This window comes from Ambystoma mexicanum, chromosome 12, assembly GCF_040938575.1.
Source record: "Ambystoma mexicanum isolate Mex_15411 chromosome 12, UKY_AmexF1_1, whole genome shotgun sequence".
NCBI classification, from domain to species: domain Eukaryota; kingdom Metazoa; phylum Chordata; class Amphibia; order Caudata; family Ambystomatidae; genus Ambystoma; species Ambystoma mexicanum.
In genome coordinates this window covers 1,138,679,242-1,138,703,559 of record NC_090936.1, presented here as the reverse complement: position 1 = coordinate 1,138,703,559, position 24,318 = coordinate 1,138,679,242, and the positions used below count along the sequence as shown (strand labels likewise).

The 24,318-nt window shown below is 44.3% G+C and overlaps 1 protein-coding gene across 1 annotated transcript in view; it reads left to right on the top strand.

The window, feature by feature from the left end:
- The first annotated feature begins 236 nt into the window (after positions 1 to 236).
- The window catches only part of KRR1 (KRR1 small subunit processome component homolog), an 85,623-nt gene continuing 61,541 nt past the window's right edge, over positions 237 to 24,318 (top strand). The window contains exons 1-2 of the mRNA XM_069629708.1: positions 237 to 373; positions 18,120 to 18,295. Of these exons, the coding sequence (XP_069485809.1) occupies positions 241 to 373; positions 18,120 to 18,295 (309 nt within the window). The 5' untranslated portion in view covers positions 237 to 240. The remainder of the gene's footprint in view (positions 374 to 18,119; positions 18,296 to 24,318) is intronic.

Here is a 24,318-nt window from a genome sequence, read left to right as displayed (position 1 = left end):
TCTTTACTAATAGGGACTGCCCCACTGGCAAAAAACTGCATCTGGTGGCCTCGTTAAATAACAGCATGATGCACACTTTCACGAGCCCTACTGGGATCGTTGCTCTCCTACTGCCACGCAGTGTGCCACGGCCCTTACTAGCAACACGCATTGCCTGACCCTAAGATGTCCGCCGCTCGGGACAACACTCAGTCCACACATTCATTATGACATGCCTCACGTTTCTACCTCCTGGTGCGCATGCGTCGGAGGCAGGTCACAGGTCACAACACAACTTGGAACGCAGGCAGCATGGCGACCTCCATGGAGCAGGAGAGTGGAGTTGGAGGAAAAAGGAAACGAAAGCAAGGGAAGAAGCAGGAGAGCGCTCCAGGTACCGAGATCGTGCTAGGAAAAGTGCAACCTTGGATGGTCTAATGCAATTAAACATATAAAGGTCCATTTCCCACGATATCCGGTGGTATCGTAGACGTACGTGTATAAAGATGCTTATTTAAATACATGTAAGCTGCCGGATAAGCCAGTGGCGGTGCACTGTGAAAGATAGACTGTATAGTGTAAATAACGCATCTATGTGTTTTTCTTTAGCCCACATCTCCCACCTTTTCAATTCTCTGAGGGTTTACGTCATCCCAAATGGAATTGTGTTTTTCTCAAGTCAAAATGCCCTGCACCGACTTCAGTGGCACCATCCACCCAATACACTTTGGTAGCTTTGACATAAATGACGTCATTGGGCTCAACAGCTTCAAAGGTCTAAGAATTATTGCACAGACCTACTGTGGGTTTCGAAACACTGTAGGTAGATCGCACACATTTCAACTCAGTTGGTCGTGCCACCCACCTCGAAATCCTAGTCGCCCTTTTAATAGGCCATCTGTCACAAGACCTTTAAATGAGATCAACCTACAGGATCACCCTCTTGACAGAAATGTTTCTTGGGCATTGACGTGTATGGGATTGCCCTTCCAACACCTGAGTTCGATCTCCTCGAAGAGTCAACACATCCTTCCTCCAAGAGCATTTTGCCTTATTTGGGGGTTCAGTGCGTTGTAAGGTAAGTAGAGCCCTAAGACGTATGATACGTAGATGTTGTGGCCCAGTTAACAACCAGAGGCTCTAGCTTCCCAGCCATTGGCGCATGCCTCTGGAACAACCTACCTCTGCGCAAGAAACAAGAAAACAAAACTACCTTATTCAACTGACTAGCAGCCTACAGACGGCAGTTGACACCTACCCTGTACCAATAGTGTAGTGTACTATGTAACATCCCTCCCTCCATCTCTTGCCCCACCTTCACCAATAAGTGCCTTGATGCCTATGGGTTTGGTGTGCTCTACACATTTATTTTAATTTTTTATTTTTTTTACTATGCATTTGGCTTTACAATTGAAAACCTTAAGCTTATACAAATGGTTAATACGCTACACATTTTTTTAAAAAAAGAAGAAACGCAACACTTCATTAACTACCCACTTTAGGAGCTCGAAAAGTTCACGTGAGGATTTAAACTTAAGATATTCAGGTCCCAAATGACACTATACAGTCCCGTCATATTTATTACACCATGCAGAGGAAGACCATGAAACACTGCTAAAACAAGCTTCAGTCCTTGGTCTCCTCCAACATTTTCGAGCTCGGAAAAAACTCTTTCAGTAAGCCCAGAACAGCCAACACCAGCGCAATGCTTTCCCCTTGTTGAACAGCTGACCACCAGTGATCTGATCTTGTTGAAGATTTCCTGAGAAATCTTCCCATCCATCTGTTTCTCTGGTTCTTCAGACTAGGGAAAAGGATAATCGTGTGATGCAGAGTCTCCTTTTGCTCTCTGCACCACCTGCAAGCGTAGTCTCAATGCTTTAGGTTTCCTAACTTCCAAGATTTATTTTGTTGGCATTAAGTTCAACCTTTGTCTCATAAACTTGTATCTTGGCTGTTTGCAAGGAAATCTTCAGTGTGCTCTACAAATACAAAAATAAATAAAAGGCTGCAAATTAAGGTGTTATCTCCTGGAGCACCCTGTGGTAGTGTGCATGGGTGCATGCAATTAAACACATTTTATGTAAACAAAAATATAGTTTTGACCTCCCAGAGTGGCCTGTGTCAGGGAGCTATACTTCTTGAGTGCATCTAGTTTGATTTTAAAATGTAAATAAAGGTAACCGCCCAGCGTACCTTGTGACTGCATTTGGTTGTTGGGTTTAGAGTTAAAATAGCTTTAATCTCAGGTGACCTGCAATGTGACCATTTTACCTGTTGTCACAAAGCTCCTCTGTGATATTCCTACCCTTTTCTCTGGGCACCTGCTCCTCGTGCCACTAACATACACCCTCTGAGGACCCTGCAGTCACTTGAAGCATGAAAGATAAAACACACTGCCTATGATTAACCACACCCGCCCCTGCAAGCAGTTATTTGTATTATAAAACCATGAACGGTTCTAAGTTTGATTCCCAAAGTTTCCACCACTGTGATGCTGGCTCACCTAGTTTTGATCCACCATGATTGCTGTTCCTGTTTGCTTGTGACCTTCTTCGTTTACTGGGACGACTCCTGCTCCCTTGCACCCTCATAATTGACCTCAATGGTATAAACCCCCCTTTGCAGTTCTATTATGAACGATTGGAACCCCCCTCTTGTGATGACACTTTATATAATTTTTAATAAATAATCTTAACATTTTATGGACACTCGAGGAGTATCCGTCAGATGTTTGACACGTAAGATTTTCTTCCCCTTCTGGTTGAAGTCAATTTAAGTGGCAAATGCGCTTATAACGGTGCTATGGTTTATATGTATGTATGGGCGGGGGGGCGGTTATTTTTTATTATTTTGCTATACTGGCAACCACTATACAAGAACTCTTTTATCAAAGATATTGGGGTTGCCTCGTATTCTAGTTATGTAGAGCTGTTTCCTTTGTCAGATTGCATGCTATTTTGGGCCTACTTGCTGAGAAGATCTTGGTTGTCCACAAGCCACATCTGTTGGGTCTACTATCTTAACTATTTGTACTACTAATTGCTGCTTTAGTGGCCTCGAAGGACTAAGGATTGTCTTAAAAGAGGCATTATCTGTTGTTGCCTGGGGCATCCTGACGGTGTTCTATGTTGGTAAAGAAAAGACAAAGGGGAACCGTTGTGAAGGAAGTAAGGTTGAGGAACAATCAGGAGCAGGTGAAAACAAAGAAGTTGGGGAGATAATCTCTTAAATAGTGTTTGTAAAAGCATAGAGATGCATGTAAACTCAGCACAGCTGCTTCCGAAGGGAAGCGCGGAAAAAGAGACATTTACAGGATGCCTATTACAAGAGTCAACACTTCCATGGGGGCAGTTTCTTAGCGCCCAGTGGGTGGTGCTTGAAGCGGGTGTGTGTGGCTCTATTAAGGTTACCTTGAAGAGGTGTGTAACTCAGAACATGATCTGGCTGTTGTATCTTGCTTCTCTCCCTGTATGGATGTCTGCATGAGTGTGATAGTGTTGGCACAGAATTTTGTGTAGGTGAGAAGAATGTTTGTCTGAGAGTTCTAACCTAGGTAGTTGATGGTAATCTAGCCTGGGTGGTGTGAGCCGGTGATCTGTTCCCATAAGACCTTTGCTTCTATGAATATGTTCTGATCTTGATGACATCTGATTTTTTTTCTATGAAACTGAATACATACTTAAAGACCACATGCTGTCTCAAGAACCTACTTTACAATACTGGCGACGTGCTGGTCTCGAACCAGACCCTGAGAAGAACAGCCAAGGAAGAGAGCAGGTACCTGTGAACGGAGAGGGGAGAAGACATGGAGATATGACTGCTGTGGAGGGTGCCGAAATGGAGCTTGTGTCTGAGGAGAGGAAGAGGGAAGCCCACTCCCACCCAAGAAGATTAGTCCCACCACCCAGGGCTAGGAAAACAAAAAAAAGAGGATAGAGAGAGAGGACAGAGTATGGTCCCGCCCACATATAGAGTTTTCCAGATAAGGAGGATGGTGATCCAAAACACCCAGTATTGTCTCATAGCACCTGGGTGCATCATTGCAGCTGGATATATCGTTGCAGCTAGAACCAGGAGGAACTTGTGATATATAAACATTTTCAGTCGCTATTGAAGACGAGATGAATGGGCTCTTCGACACGTACCTGATCTTAGTGGTGAGAGCTGTCTGGCTCATGGGCCTACGAGTGTGCGGGAGAGTTGGAGCGCATGCTGGAAAGCTCCGGTGACCATTGCAGCGGTTGGGATGTAGGAGATCTTTCACCAGCTGTGCCGACGGTCACAATAGTGACTCACCTTGACTACCCTGGGTATTGGTGATCCATAGAATGCCTACCATGTAGATGGCGTTCTCACACAGTGTTCTGTGGAGTCCTCGGAGGACAGAGGATACTTGGAGTTCTATATGACAGGCCCGTTTTAAAAGTGATTCCTGGGAAAGAAGTTTCTGCCGGAGTACTGAGAAACAATGTAAGTGCTGGTGCGTCCAATCTGGGAAGATGTCTGCGCCGGAGTGCTGGTATGTCTAATCTGTGCCAGTAAGACTGTTTCTCACCTATGGAGTGTCGGTGCGACCTGCGAACAGATCTTTGTTTGTGCCCATGCAGTGAGAACAAAGATCGACTGCGTTTGTGGAGAAGGATGTTTTGCCATGATGACTTTGGTTTTTATTAAGCTGATGATATTGGTTTGTAGGAAGCTTCTCTCATAGAGACTGGTGGCAATGGAGTTCTCCAATCTTCTTTACTTGTACAATTTCCTTGTACTGCATCCATCACAGAGGATTTGTTGGTTTGCTTTAGCTTTGCAGCAGGGATTTTTTTGTCATCTAGGACATGTTAAGTATTGAGTGAAATACAGTAATCGTGTTTAGTGAGTTTGTGTTAACATGAAAGTTGATGTAACACACATTTTTAGTGATGTATGTGTACTCAAAAGAAGTAATCCACACCGAAATGGATTGTGTTTGCAAAGAACATTTGCTTTTATCATATGTGCGTGATGACTGGAGGTGTGTTTGGTCACGTGTGAATGTAAGTGGTTGGCAGCATTGAACAGTTGGTCACGTGTGAATGTAAGTGGTTGGCAGCATTGAACAGTTGTATGTTTATAGCTGAATGTGTTGATAGAATGCTTGCGAATACAGTGAATTATTTGTATAACGGTTTCTGGCGAATTTTCAGGTTTACAGCTTCGAAGAGGAAGCATTGGACTTTAGCATGCAATTACAGAATTCTATAATGAGTCTGGTTGCATGTTTGTGAGAGTACAGTGCATGACAGTGACAGGAATTTTAGCCTTAACTCAATTTGAGGAATTGCAGGTTGGAGATGTCTGCAGCATGGATTCTATGAACTGGGTAATGTGCTCAACATGGACTCTAGCTATGTTAACAATGTTGATGTATATTCTGTTTATTACAAAAGAGTAATCATTTTGTATGAGGGTTGTGTGGGAGGTTGGATAAATCTAATATGGAGCTTCAAGAAATAATACTGCATTGGTGTTTGGATACATGCTGTTTAGGGAGAGTGCATGAATAAATATTATTGCATTGGTGTTAAGTTGATTGCCGTTTTAAGGTGAGTACATGATAATGATATGAATTTCATTGTGTAGTTTGAGTTTAGAGATTCAGTGACACATGATTGATGTCATAGGAGTACTTCAGTGCTATGTGTGCGAGTATGGTAGTTGAGTTGTGACAGGAGAATTTTAGGAGTTTTAAGTGATGTGGGACGGACACTTTTCACATCACAGCTTGTGGGCTGCTACTGGTTTGGTTGGGGACGCCCACCTGCCAGTGAGGAATTAGAAGTTACCTCCATGGATTTGGAGTTCTTATCCAGTTGGAGGTTTTTTGTTTGGAGATGGCCGTTGAAGGCCAGGTTCCGGAGTTGCCACTTGGTGGCTTACATCAATTCTTTTTTGATGCTTCTGAGCAGCCTTCGCTACCTTCATGATTGTTGGGTCGTGTCCTTATAGATTGGTCAGTTGGTGACACACTTCCATCTTGCCACTGGGACCTTTGGCTGGCGTTGTGCTGTCTTTGGTGATGGTTCTTGGTGGTAGATGAGTACGGTATGGTGGTAGACCTTGCTGTTAGTTCCCAGGTGGCTGCAGTGGAGTGTGTTGGCGATTGTGGTTGCCATTGTAAGTTAGATTAGAGTCTTGTTGGTGCAGAAGGGCCAGCGTGCCAGCCCAAGAACGGGCATGGTAGTGATCTGGAGTGGCAGTCTGGAGATCCATCAGTGGCAGAGATGGATGGGAGGTGTGATGTTCTTGCTCATGGTGTAGGTAGGTAGACTGTGTGCCCAAGTATGGGGCAGGTTGGTTCTCTAGGGTGGCAGCCTAGATGGCCATCAGTGGCAGAGATGGATGGAAGGAGTATAGGGATGTTTCTGTTGGCTGAGAGCGTGTAGGTTTGTGGGGAAGTCTTCTGTAGTAAGTTAGTTACGCCTGGTCGGGCACCTCCATCTGCGATTAAGGTGTTTGGATGGTGATTAGAGGTCTGTGTGAATGTTGTGCCTTTAGTGGTATTGAAGGAGAGTTGTTGTGTTGCATTCTGTCCTTCCTTGTGGTGGTGTTTCCAGTGATATGGTAAAGGAAGGGAGGTGTGTTGTATCTCGTTTCCCCTCGTGTTGGGGTTTGCTTGTAACATGTCAAAGGAAGGTCTGTTGTACTTTGCTTCTCTCCTTGTGCGGATGTCTGCATGAGTGTGATTATGTCGGCGCAGAATGTGGGAGTGATAAGAATGTTTGTCTGAGAGCTCTCATCTAGGCAGTTGATGGACATGTAGCCTGGGTGGTGGGAACCGGTGGGCTCTTCCCATAAGACCTTTGCTCCTATGAGTATTATCTGATCTTGATGACAGATGATATTCTATGGAACTGAATAAATACCTAAAGATCACCTGCTGTCGCAAGAACCTTCTTTACAATACTGGCAGGCATTTGTAAAATAAATGTCTGTGACACAAGCTCTTTATTACACGGCCCGCGGTAGCTATCTAGTTATGGTTAAGTTGCTAAACTCATAGGAAGAACACTTTTTGGGCGGCTTATAACTTTGCTCCCCATGGACGCATTTGGATAAAACTTTTTTTTCCCCATAGGCAGAATGGGTAAAAACTTTGCGCACGCCTACATGCCAAATGTCTGTATGGATTTTAACAAAATTTGTGGCGGGGGCTTGGTTCAGAAAGCGTGCTTTTGTGTGTTTGGTGGAAATCTGACCAGTACTTTTGTTGCAAAGAACTGAAATGTACATCTCAAAAAATGTGTGATATCCGGCTCCATTCTGCGGACACATTTCCCTGTTTGCTCCGCGGACAAATGTCTCATTGGCTTGCAGTACGCCGTGATGTCGGTGAACATTGGACGCGGCCAGTGGTTGGATGGAGGGAAGCGTGCTGTGCGTCAACATTTTTGGGAAACGCTGCCATGGTGTATCGGAGGACAGTGCAGCGCCTGACGGGCCTGGAAAACATACTTTATGCCATGTGGTGGTGGGAAGAAGGGATGTAAAGGTTGGGGGGAGTGACAAGTGGTTCATCTGATATCTCATTAGGTGAAAGAAGACAGTGGTGTGCCTGCAGTATCCGTGCATACTGCGCCAATCCGCGGATACCTCCAAGGCGACTACCTTGTGTGGTGAATGCAGGCAGCCTGCGTTACGGCACAAGAGCTGGGGCGGCCACCTCTTTGCCTGGTGACTGGTGGCAGATCAATGGCAGAAGGGGAGTGCATGGCACATGACATGAACATTTTAACATGCAGTGTACTATGGTGGTTTGCGTGTGGTAAGACGGTAGCCACTTTGATGCATGAGTAGAGGCTTTGCACCGACAACTATGTTCCCTGGTTGCAAGTAGGTTTCACATTGTTGCCTTGTGTGTGTGTGTGTGGTTTGTCAACATTGCATACACTATTGGTTCCATGGGTGTGGGGATTGTTAGCACATCCTATAGTGTGTAGTCCATGGCTGGACCTGATGGAGTGAACAGTCCTGCAGTGTGTCCAGTGTTGAAGTGCTGTGTGCATAGGGTGGATAGGGGTTGAACTGCATATTTTATCGGCTTGTGTACTGTGCACTGCGCAAAGTGCCGACTACTGTACTGCACCATGAAGTATTGGTTTTGTGCACTTAATCGAGTGCTGGGAGCAGGGCCACTGTTGTGAAGATTTTGTGGTTGAGTTGGCAGTAATACAATGCTTTGTGGTGCCGGACACTGTGGTATGTTTGTGGATTCTGGTAACTGTTACATGTGTGCATGCTTTGCTGTAGTATGGTGCAGGGGTTGGGTAGAACTGTCGCTGCCTATGTTCTGATTGTGGTCCGTGGCCACATGTTCGCCTGCATGGCTCTGTTATGTTGTGCTGGGTGTGGGCAAGGCCTACACTGTTGGGTGCATTGCGAAGTCCATAAGCCATAGGCAATGCACCCAAGAGCCTGGGGCTTCACCATAGCCACCACAACATAATGCAGCCATGCAGTTTTAAGTCTGCATCTCTCCGAGGTTGATGACCTTTAAAGAATGGTTCTGTACAACATTTTAGACGTGGTAGAACAGCTGAAGTGAGACGATATGCACACATTAACATATGCTGTAGGTCATTGCACTTGTTGCACATTAGGGAGCCAGATATGAACATTTGCGTTTGCTATGGTTTGCCCCTTTTAACACCCTTCCTGTGTTACGTTTGTGGATTGTGGTATGTGGGCACATATTTGCAGTCATGGCTCTATTATGTTGTAGTGGGTGTAGGCAAGGCCTACACTCTTGGGTGCATGGCCAAAGGCTGTAGGCCATGCACTTGAGAGCTTGTGCCTTGACGATGGCCACTACAACACAATGCAGCCATTCAGGTTTAACTCTGCATCTCTCCGATGGTGGTGACATTTAAAGAATGTTTGTGGAGGACATTTTAGACTTGGTAGAACACCCGAAGTGAGGTGATATGCGCATATTACCATTGTCTGGAGGTCATTGCACTTGTTGCACATTAGGGAGCAAGATGTGAGCATTTGCGTTGGCTATGGTTTGCCCCTTATAAGACCCTTGCTGTAGGAAGTGCTTTAAGATATTGCGCCATGAAAGGAAGTCCTCAGCATCACACATTTAAAATATGGGCAACGTACACAGCCACCCACATACTGTTCACCACACCCAACGCAACGTCATGCAGCCATGCATGCAGACATGTGGCCAGGGTGAAAGTTGGCAGGCTCAATTGCAGATGGAGAGTGCATTGCACATGACATGAGCATTTAAACTTAGGGTGTACTACGATGTGTTGAGTGTGGTGAGGCCCTAGCATCTTGGATGCATGACTGGAGCCCTTGCACCGACAACTATGTGGTCTGCTTGCAAGTAGGTTTGACATTGTTGCGTTCTGTGTGTAGTTTGTGAGCATGGCATACCTTGTTGGATCCATGGGTGTGATGATTGTTAGCACATCTTACAGTTTTTAGTCCACGGCTGGAGCTTATGGCGTGAACACTCCTGCAGTGTGTCCACTGAGTACTGTGTGTAGAGAAGTGGATAGGGTTGAATTGGATATTTTATGTGCTTGGGTAGTGTGCATTGTGCAGATTACTGACTACTGCACTGCACTTTGAAGTATTGGTTCTTTACACTTACTGGAGTGCTGGGAGGAAAATAATATTGCTACCTCTACTTAGTGGTGATGGATGCCACTCTGGGTGAATCTGGATGCTGAAAGCGTGGATACTTTTGGAGAACTTTTAACTGGAGGTGCTTTCAAATCGCACGAGACGTGAGTGTGTAATGGAACATATGGAGTGCTGTACAGAAATAATAGTGTTTGATGCATGGATGTGATTGCTGCATGCCTGTGTGACTATTTGATAGTACGTAATGAGGGAGTGCTGGAGTGCTGCAAAAACAGTAGTGGAAAGGGAAGAAGGAATGTCCCTGCTTTACTGGCGCACGGCCCTCGCTGTAGCTCGGAAAGCGAACATGCCACATTCTGCCCTTCTCAGCATGGAAATGGAACTCTGGGGATTATCCAATTAGGTGTTGAGGGTGTGCTTCACAGGAAGCGGTGGTACTTATATTTTTATTTTTTATTTTTTTTTGGTTATTTTTTTTTTTCCCCCCTATACTCTGTGTAGTGAGGTTGGCAGAGATGGAGAGGCGTAGGTATGCTGTGCAAAGAGGCATTGCTGTTCATTTTGAGTTGGGAGTGGAGGCTTTCTGGGGCGCTCTCTCTATGAGTGCACAGTGCAGTTTTGGCGGTATGGTTGACCTCTGCAGATGTGTGGCCTCTGTTGGTACTGTTGATGGTGTCGGTGGTGCATTATGGAACTGAACATTTTGGGTTCATTTTGTGTGGACGTTTTCTCCGTCACCTAAGGAAGTTGATGAAAGCAGTGATGCAGATTTTTCCCACAAGGCGGTTTTCTCAAGCATACCATCAAGAGGGGCATGGGACCATGTTGGTGTAATTTGTCCCCAGCCAGAGGTCGGAAAGTGTCTTATAAACAGAAGCATATGTCACTTTTTGTGCACTGCTGGGATGTTCTCCACCGATTATGATATCATTAATGAACTAAATTGGCACTGGTTCCATGCAAATGACATTTCTTTGACCGCCATTGGAAAGGCTGTGTTGTTTTGCACTGTGCAAGAAGTGTTGAAGAGAATCCTGTACAAATGTAAGAAGGAAAAGAAAACAAACTGAGATAAAGAGCAAAGCACGTAAAAAAAGAGGCTCTTTTCAGAGCCACCACTACAGACTAAATCCCCTACCCTGGTTGAGACCCCCCCCCCCACTCCTGGCGATGTGGATGGCTCTGGATGCAGAAGTCTTGGATAGTTTCACAGAACTTTCTACTGGAGGTGCTTGCGAATCACCCGAGACTTGCACTCCTGAATGTTTAACGGTACATATGGAGTACTGTATAGAAATGATAGTGTTGGGTGCAGAGGTCTTGCCTGTGATTGGATGCGTATGTGACTATTTAACAGTACCCAATGAGGTAGTGCTGGACAAGAAATGGTGGAAAGGGAAGGACTTCTCCTACTTTACTGGGGCGCGGTACTTGGAGAATTGCACATGCCACAGTCTGCGCTTCTCACCATGCTCTCCAATGGAAATGGAACTGTGGGGATTATCCAATCGGGTACTGAGGGTGTGGTTCACAGGAAGGGGCGGTAATACTTTTTTTCATTATTCTGCGTAGTGAGGCAGGCTGACCTGGAGAAACGCATTGTGTTGATTTTGGGTGATGCCTTTGTGGTAGATCTGCACAAGTATACCCAGGAAAGTCACTTTGATGGCGATTTCGGTTTGGAAGGAGTGGACGCATTGTGGTGCGCTGTCCATGTCTGCAGTTTCAGCATTATGCTTGACCTTTGCAGGCGAGTTTCGATACTGTTCACATAGTCGCCGTGCATTATGGCAGCATGCATTTGGGTTACATGGCTTGTTCACGTTTGGTCCATCAACTGAAGAGGTTGATGAATGCATTGAAGAGGCTTTTTCCCCACTGCCCAGGTGGATTTCTCAGCCATTCCATCAAGAAGAGTATGAGACTATCCTAATGTATGTTGTTCCCAGCCAGAGGCTGGAAGGGGTCTCATCAGCAGAAGCATGTGATTTTTCTTTTTTTTGTTCTTCTGCAACAATGACCTCCATTAATTCTTGAAATGCAGAGTTTTTCCATGCAAATGGTATTTCTTTGACCAAGATTGGGGATGCTCTTTTGTTTGCCCATCTACAGGAGGTGTAAAAGTTTACTGTAAGAATGTGAGGAGAAGAGAACAGCAAACCCTATCAAAACCAAAAATGAAGGTGTTTCTCTAGAAGCATATATAAAAAAGTGTCTTTTCAGAGCCACCACTAAAGACGAAATCCCACTACCCTGTTTGCAATTTATTCCCCCACACCCACACGCAGCACAAAAGCTACATCCAGGTCTATTGAGGATGGTGGGCATGGAAATGGGACTGTGGAGGCTAAGGGATTGTGCAATAACATTTCTGGGTGTGGTGTCTACGGAGAGGAATGTTGTACAGAACTGATAGTGTTACATGGGGAGCACTTTAATGTGATTGATGGATGGGTGTGTGACTGTTTACCAGTACCGAATGAGGGGGTGCAGGAAAGAAGATGGTGGAAAGGGAAGAAGGACTGTTCCTGCTTTACTGGGGTGCAGCCCTCGCAGTACTTGGGGATGCGCACATGCCACATACTACCGTTTTCAGCATGCTGTCCATGGGAATGGGACAGTGGGGATTATCGGTACTAAGGGTGTGGTTCACAGTAAGAGGCATTTAATACTGGAAGGGGCGTTAATACTTTTCTCCATTACTGTGCGTAGTGAGCCAGGCTGACATGGTTGACGTTACTTGCAAGGATAATGTAGCATAGCAGAAATTGTTCCAAAATCAATTACAGCTCAAAGCTATGTGGGCCGCTAATCTGTTCTGAAAAGCTACAAACAGAATGCGGAGCAGTTTTGGGGTGTGACCTTTTGTATGGCTGCTGCAGAGACCTTGCAACGAGCAAAGAGGCCTACATCGTTGAACTAAATACATACATGTGCAATGGCACATTGTGGGGTGTTTCTAAGCGTGTAAGTTCCCAATAACACTCCGTATGTTGCTGAACATTGTACTTTTCCACTGTCCAAGGGTCCGGATCGTGTCCGCGATATAAGGGCCCACGCTCAGCATGGGTGCGGTCGCATGATGATGCCGTGAATGTTCTTGATTGGGACGGCTGTACGCAGGACGCGTTTTGGGTGGAATACATTGTGCGTATGTGCATAGGTGTCCTATGCACACCGTTGGGATCTCTGGACTGATTAATAGTGCGACACACGTGCGCTGACCATTTTGGGACACGCTGGGGGGATGTAGGGTATAGCAGGTGGGATGTTTGTGTACAGCTACCTGTAGGATGTGCGTGGGCACCTCGATTTACGTAAAGTTCATTAGAAGTTTCTTTGCATATACTGGACAGGGGCAGTGATACCAAGAGACAGAGGAAGAGATACGCATGCCCGTACTTGTGCAACGGACAAACGTCCGCTCCCACAACTAGTTATAGGTGGTTCACAAGATGCAGACATGCGGGTCGTACTGGTGTGGTACGGATGCCTCCATTGTGATTGCGGATAGGCCGGGCAGGTGCGGTGTCCATAGGGCACCTTCCTTTTGCTGAATTGCGGTCATTCCCACCAGTACTGTGCGCCTCTGAGTCATAACAGGATTTTATAAACAAAGGAAAAGCAACATATATACTCAGGAACAATTTACATATCACCCTTCATTTGCACATTTATAAATACTATTAGGAAAGGGAAGGTGTAGCAAAAGTGGATTACTATTGTGGGGAATTGGGGATTTGTACAAGTTGGTCGTGAGGGGAGGAAGCGATTGAGGTATCATCGTAACATCTTTGATCACACAGATTTTGAGGGAATGGTGGGCTATGAAATGGGGAAGGGGTACACCTGCAGGTCGGGCAGTGGTATTTTATTTTGTCCATAATATGTCCTTGTACGTAATATTTTAAGGTGGCAAAATTGTTCACCAATTCTACCATTTTGGCTTCCAGGCTCTCCAGTTTGCTATTTACAGAGTTCCTTTCCTGTGTCCATATGTTGTTGTGGAAGGGGTGCCGGTTGTGCTGCATTGCTTTGCTTTCCAATATGTTCACTTAAATAAAAAATATTCTGTTAGGTGTATATGAAGCAATAGATATTAAATATTTCACATTTCAGACTGCGAGCGTATCAATGGGGTTAATATCGTAAGTGATTTCATCATGAGGGAAATTCTTTTCCAGCCACTCTGAGGTGCTTGTCATTGCGAAGTACAAAAATAAACATTATGCTTACCATTGTATACTGCACCACCTGTGCAATTATCAGACAAACCTTATTGTGCTTACTACGTTGTAGTAACGTTCTGGGCTTAGTATCTTCCAGTCCTTACTGTGGCTGTTCGTTCTTTGTTCCTATGTAAAGCAGCAGTGCGGTAAAATTGTTGACGGCAGACGTAACTTCTCTTATTGGTGCATTACGTTATGGTGCACTCCCGATGCCTTTGTTCTGTTTCTTTCATAAGTACAGTTTCCAGACCTACTCTATTTTCCCTTGCAATTCACGTACATGGTGCCGTTTGTATATGTTCCTTATGTTTGCTGAATGGTACCACTATGTACAAGAACATGTGCCTTTCTAAGCAGGTTGGATGCCACCCGATGTCCGCGACGAGACGCATACTCTGCACTGCTGTGCGCATTACCATGGTGCCAGCGGTTTCAGTATGTTGTACGGTACATGTTTACAAACTAAGCGTAGCCTGGTAAAAACCTATGAAGTCAAACATTAAAGGGACATTCTGGTTAATATGCACTACTAAAGACCCATCAAATGCAGTGAAAAAACATTATTTAAGGGACGTTATGGTTTAGTTGCCCTACTAAAAAGCTATCAAATTCAGTGAAAAAAACGTTGTTAAAGGGACGGTTCCGCTGCCCTAAGAAAAACCGATAAAATTCTGTGTAAAAAGTTTTTAAAAGGGACATTGCATTTACTCTGCAGTAATACCAACATATCTGTATTAAGGTTCTTTCTTGTCATGGGTGTTAGTTTTAGCAATGCACAGTGGTGGTGCGCGTGATGGATGCTCAGCTTACCATAACTAGCGAATTTCTGGTGTTTTACATGTAACCATAATATGGAAATGTTGGTATTGCTACAGAGTAACTGCAATGTCCCTTTTTAAAAAAACTTTTTGTATGGAATTTGTTAGATTTTTCTTACGGCAATGGAACCATAACGTCCCTTTTTTAACACCGTTTTTTCACTATATACATATATATTATTCTTTTTTTTTCATGTACATTGACTTTGAAAGCAATCCCAAACTTCTCTTAAGGTCTTTAGGGCTGAGTACCAGAGAACTACTTGCGTGAATTTCTATGAGTTAATCCACATAATCCACCCTCCCCAAACTGGGCTGCAGTTGCCTTGTCGTATTAAGAGGACAGCAGCATCATCTTGGATGCAATGGGGTGTAGAGTTTGCTTACTAGATTCTACTTCGGCCATTAGGGATTTTTCTTGAACTGTGTGCGGATTACAAGTATTGTTTGTTTATTTCGGGTGCTTTTTGGAGTTCTACTTGTGAACTTCCTAGACATTGCTCGCTGCCCTTGTAAAAAGTTAACCTAAACTGAAATAACACAACGCTCACAAAACAAAGTAGTATAACAAAACCCACCTTCTATCGAAAAAATGTAGTGGGTGGGGGATATTTGGAAGGAAGAATGAAACACGGATGGAACAGGGTTGGGTTTGGGTGTAGTGAAGAATTGAAAGTCCACTGATGGTGTATGGTGCATCACCTTAAAAGCAAAGGGAAGGCGTGCATTAAATGGCTATTTCATTCATATGTACAGCAAGCAAACCTTTAGGAACAACCTAGATTCTGACATGCCAATATTGCATAACATGCCACAGTAGCTTAACACATCATGGTGTAGCATAAAATGGCATACCAAACCTCGGAAAGCATAGCATTTTAAAGTGGGATCGAGATCAAGAATGAGCAATGAAGAAATAGTCTTCACTTTATATTTTTTGGGCATGCAAAGCTGGGGTTGCTTTGTTTTGTGCGGTCATTATTACCGTACAGTACATTTAGGTTTTGATTGCAGTATGATGGTAATACTTATCCAATACTGATGTACCATGGTTGTTAGTAAACTAATCGAAGGATGCTTTTTCGTCATAATATATCGCTATGTGTCCCTTTCCGCTACTTTAAGGGAAACAACTAACATTTGTCAGAAGATATCCCGTATATTCCTGAAATCTGACATTCTCAGTTCAAGGTGTTATTGGGTTTTATACTGCAGTTTCCATGTAGATTTACATCAAGCTACACTCTTTGCTTTATGGTGGATCAGATGTATCGGGGTACTGTCTGTGGTGTAGGTAATCTTTGTCCAGATGCGTCCTCTTGCGCCCACGTATATCTGTTGGTCGGGGCTGTGATGTATAAGTTGGTTTAAGAGATGTAGTATTCTGATTTTTGGTGTCTGCTTCGAGGGGTCTTAGTTGATATGCATATTGTGTTTCGGAATTTGGCATTTGATCCTTTTGGTTCCAAGAATAGTTTGTTGAAGCCTTGATGGGCATTTGGACCATTCATCTAGTGTTGGTGTGTTGGCATCCTGGTAGTGGTACATATGGGGTATGGTATCTGGGTGGATACGTTTTGAGGCGCCGTGGGCTGTTAAATCGTGGCAAAATAACAGTGGGACACTTGCGAGCAAAATTACAGTGGCACAGCTAGTTGGAGAATCGTTGCAGGGCAGAATCACAGCAAGGCACCTGGTAACAAAATCACAGTGGGCATCTAGGGGCAGAATTAGTGTGCCGAGACATGGATTGCAGTTGAGTAGTGGTGCAGCAGCTTTAGGGTGTTGGTTTTACCTGGCCAATGCACCGTCTGCGCCCCAAGCTAATGTTATATAAAGTGTCTTTTTATAGCCAACCTCTGCCATTTTGGTGGCCTCATTGTGCTTGGCACTGCAAAAAAAGAGGAAGGGTGTAGGGGAATCGAGGGGAAGGCAGGCATGAAATATGGAGTGTTGATCAGTGCAGCCCCGAATTACCTTAGTCCTGAGTGATGGTATGGTTCTATGTAGCTTGTAGTGATGACACTTGAGTAGGTGTTTTTATATGGTGGGGATGACCCGAGAGCTGTTAAATGACAGTGCTATCAGACCGCGTTACCCACTGGTATTGGGTGTGTGGTATCAAGCTGTAGATTTGAGCTCTGGCATTGCTTGGTCAATGTGGTATTGTATGCAAAAGGCGTATGTATGCTTGGTGCTAGTAGGAAGTTTTGCTAATAATGAAGACCTGTGTCATTAAATGTCACTGCTAGATGGAACTATTGTGTTCCAGTCCGTTGTTGACTTGGTATTGGCAGTCTTTGCTGTGTTGTCCATTGGAAAGCAGAGTTCTTACTGTTTTATGGCAAGAGATGAGGAAAGGATCCCAACTTGAGTCCGCCTCGAGTTTGTTAATGGGTGGACTCTGTGTGTCTTGGCAGGACATGCATTGGCGAGAGTAACCTCTCTCTGTTTCATCTTGGTTTGTGTTCTGGGAGTTCTCTGCGCCGTACGTTTTTTATTTATTTATGTATTTATTTATTTGGGTCTGGTCGAAATGCTCATCGTCCGTTTCTCTGTTTCCATTGGGCCTTTGGGTCTGGTATGGCAGTTGGTTGAGATTGGTCCAGTATTTTTGGGTGCTGTACTTGTGGGTACATTTATCGTCTTGTGAGAATCCAGTTTTTGTGGGATTTTTGTAAAGACTAGGTCATCTTCCTCTGCACAGACCCTCAGGATTAAGTTCCAAAGGTTGGTCAACAGAAATTAAAAGGAGGATTCCCCATAGCGTTTCCAGTTGAAATTGCCAGTAAGGCCACTTTGCTGCATTGAAGGATGTGGCCGGCTTTTTGTAAATTTCCTTGGCTACAAAGGGAGCAGGCAAAAAACGCGGATCCCTTTGCCAACCACCAAGGCAAGGTTGCCCAGGAGAGCAAAGGTAGTGGGGTGGGTAGGTTCCTCAATCCACAGGTTTGGGTACAAGAGAGGCTAGGAAGCGGTACTGGCCTTAAATGTAGGTGGCGCTTGGCCAGGGCTTGAATTCAGGCAGAGAAATTAAAACATTTATGTTGAGTCGGACAAAAAGTGAGGATGAGCAAAGGGGCACCGGTCCTGTCACTTTAGCCGCTCCCGCTGAATTGATGCTTATTTTATCCCACAGTGTTCTTATACAAACTGAATTTGATTATAGACTTCTCATGGACTGTCGGAAGCTATCTGTTGTTTCTGATTTTGGTTGGTTAAACTAAATCTAGTTAAAATGCCGAAGTGTTCACAATAGGGTTTTTGAGAACCCCTCCCAACTGTGTACTGTGGGAACTTGGGTAGACTCTGTATTGTGGCTTGTTTGTTGGATTACATGTTGGTGACTATAACCTGGTAATAATAACCTTCGAGGCTGAATCCTATTACTATGAAACAGTCTCATGATGCAACCTTGGGAATCATAGTTTCATTCAAGTACTTTTCGTTTCAGTGCCCGATTCTGAACTTTTGACTGTTCCTGAGGGATGGAAAGAACCTGCCTTTACGAAGGACGACAACCCCAAGGGACTCCTGGAAGAGAGCAGCTTCGCTACACTGTTTCCCAAATACAGAGAACCATACTTAAAAGAATGTTGGCCACTGGTGCAGAAAGCCCTGGATGAACATGTATGACAGTTTCCTGTACACAGTATGAGCGTGCCTGACGTGTTGTGAATCTGTACCATTTTAATAGTCCTACATTTGTACTCGATCTGGACAATTTTGTATAAGGGTAATGGACACAGTTATAGGAAGTGAGGACCGATTGCCACTAAGTAGAGGATTTTTTTAGTTTATTTCCAGTTTAGAAAAATGAACTTTTCAACTAATCCACATTGTATGCAGACTATTACAGTAAGTTAAACATACAAAACTATATTTTATTCTACCTTCTAGTAAACACGGAAATTGCAGAGAAGGTTAAAACATCAGCGACATCTTGTCGATATCGATATTGAACTCATTGCAACATAGTGTTTCCATTCCATAAAATAGCATTGCATCTGGCTTGCCTTTCAGTGAAAACATCGTTTTTGTTTCATGGTACGTTTACTGTTTGTTACTTTTATATTAACTAATACGGCAAACCTTAATGTTGCTATTTCAATTTGTGGTCTTTAGCTTCTAGTTGGATAATAACCTTACTGTTTTTATTTCAAAATGTTACATATACAGTTAGCTACAGGATTTGCTTGGAATTTGCTCAGCAAACCAAGTGAGAACTATTGAGATTTGATCTTTAAATGTTGGAAATGAAACACTGTGACCCTGCCTCAGACATTCCTGCCTAGATCAGAAGGAAGAAGTCCACAAGCAAGACGGGGATTGAATCACTCTTTTATCAAAATGACAGTGCCATGTTAAGGATGAAATGGTGTACTACTTGCCCCTGTGTTACAACAAATGTAATAAACTGTTACTGTAGTATTATGTGAACGCTTTTCTACTACATAGTTCTTAGGAAACATTGTTGAGGCATACACAGTAGTATTTTATTCATCATTTGAACAGAAAATATTTGATAGGTTTTGAAACTGAAGGGTGTTGAGAGCTATTTCATTCATGGTGAATACTTTATCACCGGCAGTCCTGTTTCTCAACCTTTTTGAAACCTCACACTTTGTAACACAGTGATTGCCAATGTGTAGCTCGGGTGCAGCAAGTTGCTCGCAGCACCCAAAAATGTTGCTCTGGGCCATAGTGTGGAGCCCAAGATGATAATGATTTCTTATTTATATAGCGCTCTTACCAAAGCGCTGTAAAGAGAACATATTTTCCATAGAATCATCACCCAAGCGAGGTTGGTACTCCTTATCGACCCGGGGAAGGATGAAGGGCTCATTTGACCTGGGCAGGATTTGAACATGTGACCTGCACCGGCAAGGCGGAGGTACTGAAGGGATGAGGCCTCCATAGCAATATCTCCCTGACTGCGAGTCTGGGACTGTGTGAGAATGTTAGCAAATGAGCCTGAAATAGTCCCATTTGACTCTGTAATCCTGTTATAAAATGAAGGAGCGATGCGCAAGTGCTGTGTTCACCCAAGCATGGTTTAAGCTGGTGTGTACAATTCTCATGAGGCGAGGCCAAAAGATGAGAGTAGGCCGCTGTATAGGTAGGTGTCCTTTATTGTCAACTAACACTAAGAGAGGTTGGAGGGCGGGGTATTTATACTGCTTCACCAAACAAACCTCCAAACTAAGGGAAAGACCCCTTCACAAAGGTTTGGTGAACAATGTGTTGACCAGGTGGGGCATCTACCTTAGGCTGGATCAAATTATCTCAGCTAGACGAGGATAGAATGTAGTTCTCCACATTCGAGTGTAGAGAAAGCGGACCTAGACGGTACTACACAACATACATTCAAAACAACATTTATCAGAATGTATACATTTTATTAAATTGATTAGCAATAGTTTAAAACATCAAATCCTTCGAAGAAGCAATTCATTTATAGCAGCACAATTCAATGACAAAGTGTGAAATGTGCACAAAACAACCTCAAACAAAAACTACACGGGAAACAGTGACAATAGTCTGAAACATAAATAGTCAGGTTCCATCTCACAAATTAAAGAAAGAATCGCCAATCTCAGAAATTCACAATTTTAGGAGAACACACAGGGGGGTCAACCAATTCACCCACAATGTGCTCGCAACTAAATTACAGCAAAGTACTCGCACTGCATCATACCCAATCAACCCAACATGTTTAATTCCTCATACAACCACCACACACAGTAAAGGGAAATTCATCAGGGGCTCATATTCAAGGGACAAACGCAATTCACAAGAGACAATTGTTTGTGTAACTCTGAAGGCTAAACAACTGGCTCAAGCGCCGTATTTCTTTTTAAAAAAAGGAGCTAAGCAAAACTTCCTGATCTCATCCAGGACTGACCACGAGTATACACTGTTAATGTGAAACCATGGTTAGACAGTAGGTGGAGATGAAGGGTGCCTCCAAATTGCTGTCTTCACCAACACCTCCGTCTCTGATCCTGCCGGAGGGAGATGCCGTCCACCTGCTAACAATCGAAAGATGGGGTGTGGGTAAAAGAGGAACTATGCACTACAACCTCAAATCCACCAGAAAGTGTTATTACTATTCTGCGGAGTATACATTTGCATCTGTAAAATGTCTCTAACCCCTAAAACACATAGTGAATCAAAAGCCAAAGACACAGGTTGAATTAATATTAAAAATACTACAGCAATGTTGTTTAAAAGAGAAAGGGGCTGTTCACCGTTTAGCATCAACAATAAATTGGTGGTGTTCAAAAGGATTCTAAACCATCCTGTGTCTTCACTGTATCACGTTTATAACGGGACTGAGTAATATGTCCTCCGTCCGAAGTGAAAGACACTCACTCGGACACGCCACAAGATATTCTTAATGGGGAACTCCAAAACATTATCCGTCTTCTGGACAATACTTAAATCTACGCCACACTTCCTCAATGAAATTAAGGGGTGTTGTCTTACAAGGAAGCTCGATTCGTACCAAAACAATCCAGCAGCTGATCGCAATTAATGTACAGTCACATACCTTCCCGAGTTCAGTTTATTCTCGATAGAATTTGCTTCATATGTGTATCGATTGCTTAGATGTTAGCAAGTACGACCACTCCCACCGGAACAGTCAGCAGGGCTAAAGAATCGAAACAAAGTAATATGAAGGCGTTGTTCAAATAACTGCCGCAGCCATATCGTGTGGGCGGTACGTGGGCAAGCTGCAATCCAGTACCTGTAAAGTACTCGTCATACAGCTTGCAGACGGTCCGCACACAATCTCAGCAAGAGGGCGGAACAGTACGGCGAAAAATCTTCATTCAATGGCGAATCAGTCTAAAGGCTGTTCCGGGCTGCGTTCAATCAGTGGAACCTGTTCAACATAAGAGGACAAAATAATATCATTATGTCTCTCTTGAGTCAAAGAACCAGAGGAACACTGCTCGTCGTATGGACACACACACACACACACACACACACACACACACACGGACACGGACACACACGGACACACACGGACACACACGGACACACACGGACACACGGACGGACACACACGGACACGGACACGGACACGGACACACACACACGGACACGGACACACACGGACACACACGGACACACACGGACACACACGGACACACACACGGACACACACGGACACACACACACGGACACACACACACGGACACACACACACACACACAGACACACACACACACACACACACACACACACACACACACACACACACACACACACACACACGGACACACACACACACACACACACACACACGGACACACACACACACACACACACACACACGGACACACACACACACACACACACGGACACACGGACACACCCTGAACCAGCTGTATGTATAAAAGTACCAGAACCCAACCACAGTGTTTAATCCCAACGGGAGGGGATCAGAACAGGAGGGTAGCGCTCACCTCCTGTATAGTGGCTAGCGTTCCTAGGGGGGGGGTGGGGGGCGGTATGGTGGCGCTCCGGCAACGTCTGCTCTGGAAATCAATCTGAATCAAACGGGAAGTCCTGAAAAAGGTGTTGGCCGGCAGGGATACTTATACCGATTCCAGCCGTTAAGGGGACACAGCTGTGTCAGTGCTGGCCTGCCGATGTCCGGGGCGGGCTGATATATCGCAGGTGTGTATCGAGTCGCTAGTGGTTGTGGTAGTTGAAGTCCACAGGTCACGCAATCCACTCGCAGCAGTGGCAACTATGGTTCCAATCGGCACCCGCGAGGCACTCGTGCTATTCCAGGATGTAAAGTATATCTCTAGTAAATTATGTGAATCAAGTTGCTCTAAAACGAGAAGCTACTCAGCTGCAAGCGGACAGTTGGTGCGAATGTTAATACAACCAAGATTGGGTACTTCTCTGGCAGGAAAGTGAGTCGCCCATGCGGTGATAAAGGGAGCTCATTACAATTAAAAATCCAAATGGGTCAATTTGTACGTTGCGAAAAACCAATTGCAAGCGCATATTTAGGAATGGCGCTGCACATCTGGTCGCTGATGTACTGAAAATGGCTGACATAGTACGCCGTCCTGTTTGTCGTTGGTCAAGACAAACGACTGCGATTTAAAAAAAAAAAAAAAAAAAAAAAAACGCATCACTGTACATCATAGTGAAGTTAACACGCAGGAAATATCCCCTGTCATATAACGCCAACGCGCTACACAACCCAGGAAAGGGCGTACTCAAAAAAGCACTATAGACTACTTGCTCAAGTACTATGCAGTACTGAGAGAGTACACCACACCACTCATTATAGGTCTGGTAAGGCAGAGGCGTGAATCACATCACTTATTTATACTCCCCACTCGATTTTATCATTAAGCCCAATCTCACCACTTCGTGTCAGAAAAATCAGGTGGTGTTCCTTCTGGATTAACCTGATTTTATCACGATTGCTGTCACCGGTAGGGTTGATTCTCAGAATCACGCTCCAGCGCAAATCTTCCACGTTATGTACAAATTCAATCCAATGCTCTACTAAAGGGGCATTCTGAGTCCTATTTCGATTCCCCAATTGTTATTTTGATCCTACGTTCGGTTTTACCGACATACATTTGATCGCAAGGGCACCAAATAACGTAAATTAGCATGTTGGAATTACAATTGCTAAATTGATGTTGGTGCCATATTGGTGGGAGGCCCAGATTCAGTTCAGTGCTGCTAGAGGTGGAATTACAGCACGAACAATGACCACATGCAGAATGACCCGTTAATTTTGGGATACCCCATCTTTCAGGCAGTGTGCTCTGTCTGCTGGGTCTCAAACTCACGTCATTCCGTCAGATTAGTTATTTCAGGTTGCGACTCCTTTTGAAAGCAACGATCGGTTTTGTAAGCGGTTTGTGGCCTTGTTGTAGGAAGTTCCAATTTTTTGAAAAGTATGGTTTTGATTTTGTTAGGCATATGGCTAAAAGTATTGACGAAAACAAGTTTATCGTCACCATCCTTCTTGGAGTGGGTGGAGTACTCTAAAAGGGCCTGTCTATTGTTTCTCGCACGCGGAGAGTGTGAGTGTTTTAGGGTAACCCCTCTGAAGCAGTATGGTGCTCAAAGCCTCGGCTTCATTCTTAAAGTCCTGTGTTGACATGCTATTACGCTTCAAGCGCAAAACTGGCCCAAAGGTAAATTATCCCGAACGTGTCACGGGTGAAAACTCATATAGTGTAAAAGAGAGTTCCTGTCAGTGCTTTTGTGAAATGGCTTCACACTGAGCATATTGTCAGTGGTGTTAGACATGATCATAATGTCTAAAAAGTTTAATTCGCAGTTGCTGAGTCATGGTGAACTTGAGGAACCGATCTTGTAGGTTCAACCATTCAAAAAATTGGTTTAGTTCTTGTATGTTGCCAGACCATATGACGAAAATCTCGTCAATATACCGTTTCCATATCCGGATGTTAAACTTGAACGGATTGTTTGCCGACAGAATTTTGTTAACTTCGAATTGTTCCATGTAAAGGTTAGCCACGCTCGGCGCCAAAGTGGCGCCCATTGCTGTACCTTGTATTTGTCTATAGTACTCGCCATTAAAATGGAAGTAACTCTCTGTGAGCGCCATTTCGGTGCACCAGAGTACAAAGGACATGGGA